Source organism: Nicotiana tomentosiformis, chromosome 11, assembly GCF_000390325.3.
Source record: "Nicotiana tomentosiformis chromosome 11, ASM39032v3, whole genome shotgun sequence".
In the NCBI taxonomy this organism is placed as follows: domain Eukaryota; kingdom Viridiplantae; phylum Streptophyta; class Magnoliopsida; order Solanales; family Solanaceae; genus Nicotiana; species Nicotiana tomentosiformis.
The window spans coordinates 111398807-111405478 of NC_090822.1; the positions used below are offsets into that span (position 1 = coordinate 111398807).

General features: G+C 42.1%; 1 protein-coding gene across 1 annotated transcript; it reads right to left on the reverse strand.

Moving 5' to 3' along the window:
- Positions 1-6303: 6303 nt before the first annotated feature.
- On the reverse strand, positions 6304-6672 carry LOC138902029 (uncharacterized). The gene has a single exon (XM_070189835.1). It carries the CDS (start codon positions 6670-6672, stop codon positions 6304-6306), a length of 369 nt encoding a protein of 122 aa, XP_070045936.1.

The window sequence follows — 6672 nt, forward strand, 5'->3', positions numbered from 1 at the left end:
GTTAACGGTGTGCCTGTTTCTATTATATCAAATAGAGCCCCGCAGTTTACTTTACATTACTGGAGGGTAGTACAGAGTGAGTTGGGAACCTGGGTAGAGCTCAGCATAGACTTTCATCCACAGACGGTTCAGATTTTGGAGGATATTCTCAAAGCATGTGTGATTGACTTTGGAGGGCAGTGGGATCGATTCTTGCCTTTGGCCGAGGTTGCTTACAACAACAGTTATCAGTCCAACATCGAGATGGCTCCATTTGAGTCTTTGTATGGTCGGCGATGTTGTTCACCCATCGGATGGTTTGAGCCCGACAAGGCTAAGTTATATGGTACTGATTTGGTAAAGGATGCCTTGGAAAAGGAAAAGTTGATTTTGGAGCGACTTCGCACAGCACAATCCAGACAGAATAGTTACGTGGATCAGAAGGCACGTCATTTATCATTTATGGTAGGAGAGAAGTTTCTCTTGAAAGTCTCGCCAATGAAGGGGATCATGATGTTCAGGAAGAAGGGCAAGTTAAGCCCAAGATTTATAGGTCTATATGAGGTGTTGAGATGAGTTGGGGAGGTTGCTTATGAGCTTGCTTTGCCTCCAGTCTATCGGGAGTTCATCTGGTCTTCCACGTGTCTATGCTCCGAAAGTATCATGCCGACAAGTCGTATATGATACAATACAACACAGTTTAGTTAGATGAGAGCCTGGGTTATGAGGATGAGCCAGTTGCCATTGTTGACAGACATGTTTGCCAGTTGAGGTCCAAGAAGATTTCTGCGATAAAAGTTCAGTAGAGGGTTCAACCAGTCAAGGAGGCGACTTGGACGAACGAGGAGGACATGCAAAGCAGTTATCCATACTTATTCGGCACTCCAGATACGATTCTAGACCCGTTCAAGGACGAACGATTGTTTAAGAGGTGGAGAATGTAATGACCTGACCGGTCATTTTGCTTTATAGATTCCTATTCCCCTAAATAAGACTCCTCGTGTATGCTTTTACTGTTTTATGACTTGCGGGGATGGTTAGTTCGGGTTTGGAAGGGTTCGGGTTGAAATCGGAATACTTAGTTCCTTAATATTGGCTTAAAAGGGGTAAGTTTGACTTGAGTCAACGTTTTGAGTAAACAGCCCCGGAATCGGGTTTCGAAGGATCCAATAGATTCGTATGATAATTTTGGACTTGGTCGTGCATTTGGATCGGGTTTTAGATGAACCGGGAGCATTTCAGCACTTTATATTGAAAGTTGGCACATTGAAGGTTTTTCAAGTTCTTCAAATTTGGTTTGGAGTAGTTTTTGGTGTTATCGAGGTCCGTTTGGGATTTTGAGCCCAAGAATAGTTCTGTAAGGTGATTTAAGACATGCACGCAAAATTTGGTGTCATTCCGAGTAGTTTAAGTATGATTCGGCGCGTTTGGAGCAAGTTGGAAGAACTTGAAGTTCATAAGTTGATTTGATTTGAATTGGAGTATAATCCTTAGTTTTGATGTTATTTCACGCCATCCGTACGATACGCGAAACTCGTTTGGACTTGGAAGAAATTCAGAAGCAGTAGGGCTTCTGGTGCGTTCGCATCTACGAAGAAATGGCTGCAGGTGCGGCACCATAGAAGCGGTTGGTTAACAACGGGTGCGGATTTGTTCTGAGTCTGCAGGTGCGGACAAGGGGACACAGGTGCGCGACCATAGAAGCCGTTAGTGGTCCGCAGAAACGGCCTTGTGCTGGAGGGGCTGTGGCGCAGGTGCGAGGGCTTGACCACATATGCTAGCCCGCAAATGCGAAGAGGGCACCACAGAAAAGGAAGTAGGCTGGCTGGGAATGGGCCGCATCTGTGATGCATATACCACAGAAGCGGCCATTTCTCCACATGAGCGGAAATTGCTGGAGGCAGAAGGGTTAATTTAAGTCGGGATGTAGGACATTTTTGACTCATTTCTTTCATCTCTTGGGCGATTTTGAAGCTTCTTGGAGAGGGATTTTCACCTAGATATTGAAGGTAAGTAATTTCTATCCAATGTATTTTAAATACATAGATTATGGGTGATTTTAACATGTAAAATTCTGAAAATTATGGGTTTAGTTAAAAAACCAAGGTTTTGATAAAAATGAGATTTAACCACAAAAATGATTATGGAATTGGGTGAAATTGATATATTTGAGTTCGTGAGGTCATGGGTAACAATTATCTTCAAAGATTTCTAGAATCCGGGTACGTAGGCCCCGAGACGAATTTTAGGAATCTTCCAAATTGGGTTGGGTAATTACTCCAATAGTTAAATTATGAACTTTTGAGTATACATTGATCCATTTATATAATATTTGGATAGTTTCGGGTTGTTTGGCACCAAGTTGAGGACTTAGAGCGTATTTGTGGACCGGAAGTGAGCTTGAGAACGAGGTAAGTCTCTTGCCTAACCTTGTAAGAGGGAACTCATCCCCTTAGGTATATTTTGTTGTGAACTAATTGTATGGAGAGCTACGTACGCAGTAGGTGATGAGGGTCCGTGCATAGCTATATTTTCCATAAGATGTCCGGGTAGTCTTAGATCTACATCATGCTTTAATTGTACTGTCATGTTTCTTGTGCATATTAATTATCTTAAATAGAGCTGAGACTAGAGATTTATAGTTGAAAACTTCCAAGTTAAATTTATTATTTTGGGGAAAGAATTGAAGAATACTTAATAACTTTGAGAAATCCATGTGCTCTCGCGTCGTAAGTACTTCCGCGAGCGAGGTAAACTTCTCTCTTCTCATGGGAGTGGGTCGTTCGCCTCGGCAGTATAATAGATGTATCTATGGTTTATGTAGTTCGACCCATGGCAGTGCACACAGTATTTTTGGATTGGGTCGTACGACCTTGACATAAATCGTGCGTGATAATACTCGAAATCCAATTACACTTAATGTTTTGTTATGGCTTGAGGGGTATAATTTATTAAACGATCGAAAGTGAGTGGGAACTAGTATGTGTTAGATGGAAATTTTGGAATTTGTTATCAGTTAAGGAATCACCTATTCATTGCTTGTTGTTGTGTTATTATTATTATTTACATGTTCCATACTTGTTTAGAATTTCTGCAGTTTATTATTGGCACATAGTAAGTGTCGATGTCAACCCCTCGTCACTACTTCTTCGAGGTTAGACCAGATATTTACTAGGTATATGTTGTTTATGTACTCACGCTATACTTCTGCACTAATCGTGCAGGATCTGAGGCAGGTGCATCTGGTGGTCATCCCGACGCGCACTCCTGATACCCCGAGGCTTAGTGGTGAGCTGCTTTTCGAGTCCGTTCTGCAGAACCTGGAGTCTCTCTTTTGCATTTACTTTGTGTCTACTCTATTCCAGATAATAGTTTAGTGTTTTGTATATCCTACTAGTAGCTCATATACTTGTGACACCAGGTCTTGGCAATATGGTAGTAGATATTTGATGGCTTTTGAGTATTTATTTCACCACACTTGTTATTATATTTGTTTACACTTTGTTTTATTAAATTTTTCACTATCTTATTTACTTAATAAATAAATATCAACTATTTCGAAATTTATTAAAAAGAATAAATACAAGGCTAGTTCACTGTAGGCTTACCTAGCGGCAACGTTGGGCGTTATCACGGCCTAGAGGGAAAAATGGGTCGTGACACTTCCGGTCCACAAATCCGCTCTAAAGCCTCAACTTGGGGCCAAAAAACCCGAAAGTGGCCAAATATTTTATTAATTAATCAATATACACTCACAAGTTCATAATTTAACTATTAGAGAAATAACCCAACTCAAATTAGAAGATTCCTAAAATTCACCCCCGGGCCCACGTACTCGGATTCTAAAAATTTTTTAAGATAAATATTACCCATAGCCTCACGAACTCAAATATATAATTTTTACATAATTTCATAACCAATTTCGTGGTCAAATCTCATTTTTACCAAAACCCTAGGTTTTTCTCAAAATCGTATTAATTTCACCATTTTTCCCTGTTAAATATACCTATGATTCGCTTATTTAGCTAAAGAATTGATAGGGATAACTTACCTCTTGATGTTGATGAAATCCCTCCACAAAATGCTCTCAAAATCGCCTTAAACCAAGTGGGAAATGAGGGAAATAAAGCTAAGTCCCATAATAAAAGCTCTTGCACCAGGCGCAGATGTCACATTCACGACATCTTGTTCGCAATTGTGACAAAACCATCGCAAATGCGAAGGCTGGCCATCTCTGACATAGTCGCAAATGCGATGAGGTGCTGATCTCAAAAGCGAAGGAAAAGCTCACAAATGCGAGTCCTGTCTCGCCCAGGCTTCATCGCAATTGCGAAGCCCACCTCGCATTTGCGATACCTGAGGCACCAGTTAAAAAACTAGAAAAATTAAAGTTCTTCCACCCCTCTGAACGCGTCCGAAACTCTCCCGAGCCCTCAAGGTTCCACATCAAACATCCACACAAGTCAAAAAATATCGTATGAACTCACTCGAGCGATCAAATCACCGAAATAATATCTAGAATCACGAATCGGACGCCAAAATCCATGAATTAAATCATGAAACTCAAGAACTTCTAAAAATACTTCCGCGCGTCTGATTCCTATAAAATCAACTTGGAATGGCGCCAAAATTTGCATACAAGTTATAAATCACCATACGGAACTATTCTAAGGATCAAAATCCCAAACGGACCTCAATAATACTAAAATCTACTCCAAACCAAACTTAAAGAACTTGAAAAAACCTTCAATGCGCCAACTTTCAATATTAAGCGCCAAAATGCTCTCGGGTCATCCGAAACCTGATCCGAACATACGCCCAAGTCCAAAATCATCATACGAACCTATTGGGACCGTCAAATTCCAGTTCCGAGGTCGTTTACTTAAAATATTGACTCAAGTCAAACTTAACCATTTTAAGCAAATATTAAGGAACTAAGTATTCCGATTTCAACCCGAACCCTTCCAAACCCGAACTAACCATCCCCGTAATTCATAAAATAGTAAAAGAACATACAGGGAGTCTTAATTAGAGGAACATGGATCTAGAAAGCAAAACGTCCGGTCGGGTCGTTACATTCTCCACCTCTTAAACAAATATTCGTCCTCAAACGGGTCTAGGATCATACCTGGAGTGCCGAATATGTGTGGGTATCTACTCCGAATGTCCTCATCGGTCTCCCGAGTAACCTCCTCGACTGGTTGAACCCTCCACTAAACCTTTATCGTAGAAATCTTCTTGGACCTCAACTGGCGAACCTACATGTCAACAATGGCAACTGGCTCCTCCTCATAACCCAGGCTCTCATCTAGCTGAACCGTGTTGTAGTCTAACACATGCGACCTGTCAGCATGATACTTCTAGAGCATAGACACGTGAAAAACCGAATGAACTCCCGATAGACTAGGACGTAAAGCAAACTCATAAGCAACCTCCCCAACTCGTCTCAACACCTCAAATGGGCCTACAAACCTTGGGCTCAAACTTGCCCTTCTTCCCGAACCTCATGATTCCCTTCATCGGCGAGACTTTCAAGAGAACCTTCTCGCCCACCTTAAATGATAAATCACGCACCTTCGATCGGCGTAACTCTTCCGTCTAGACTGTGTTGTACAAAGTCGCTCCTGAATCAACTTTACTTTCTCCAAGGCATCCTTCATTAAATCAGTACCATATAACTTAGCCTCGTCGGGCTCAAACCAACTGATGGGCGATGATATCGCCGATCATACAAAGCCTCAAATGGAGCCATCTCGATGCTGGATTGATAACTGTTATTATAAGCAAACTCGGCCAAAGGTAAGAATCGATCCCACTGCCCTCCGAAGTCAATCACACATACACTGACCATATCCTCCAAGATTGGATTCGTCTGCTCCGACTGCCCATCGATCTGTGGATAAAAGGTTGTGCTGAGATCTACCCGAGTCCCCAACTCACTCTGTACTGCCCTCCAAAAATACGAAGTAAACTGAGGGCCTCTATTTTATATGATGGAAACAGGCACACCATGCAATCGAACAATCTCCTAAATGAAAATCTGGGCCAATCTCTCTAAAGAATACGTAGTCATAATCGGAATGAAGTGTACCGACTTGGTCAACATGTTGACAATGACCCAAACCATATTGAACTTCCTCAAAGTCCGCAGCAGCCCAACTACGAAGTCCCTAGTGATGTGCTCCCATTTTTACTCAGGTATTACCATCTGCTAGAGTAGGCCAACTGGCTTCTGATGCTTATACTTAACCTGATGGCAATTTAGGCACCTCGCTACATACACAACTATGTCCTTCTTCATCCGCCGCCACCAATAATATTTCCTCAGGTCACGATACACCTTGGTAGCCCTGCATGAATAGAATACCGGGAACTATGTGCCTCTTCTAGAATCTTCTCCCTCAAGCCATCAACATTAGGAACACATAGGCGGCCCTGGAGCCATATAACACCATCCTCAATGATAACAACCTCCTTGGCACCACCCTGTAGGACCATCTCTCTGAGAACCAATAAGTGCGGATCATCGAAAAGACGAGCCTTAATCTGCTCGAATAATGAAGGCTGAGCGACGACGCATGCAAGAACTCGGCTGGGCTCTGAAATATCCAACCTCACAAGTATGTTGGCCAAGGACTGAATGTCCAAAGCTAATGGCCTCTCCTCTGCTGAAATGAATGCTAAACTACCCAT

Coding starts and splice junctions, on each gene's coding strand:
- LOC138902029 (XM_070189835.1), bottom strand. CDS start 6,672: ATGGGTAGTTTAGCATTCATTTCAGCAGAGGAGAGGCCATTAGCTTTG.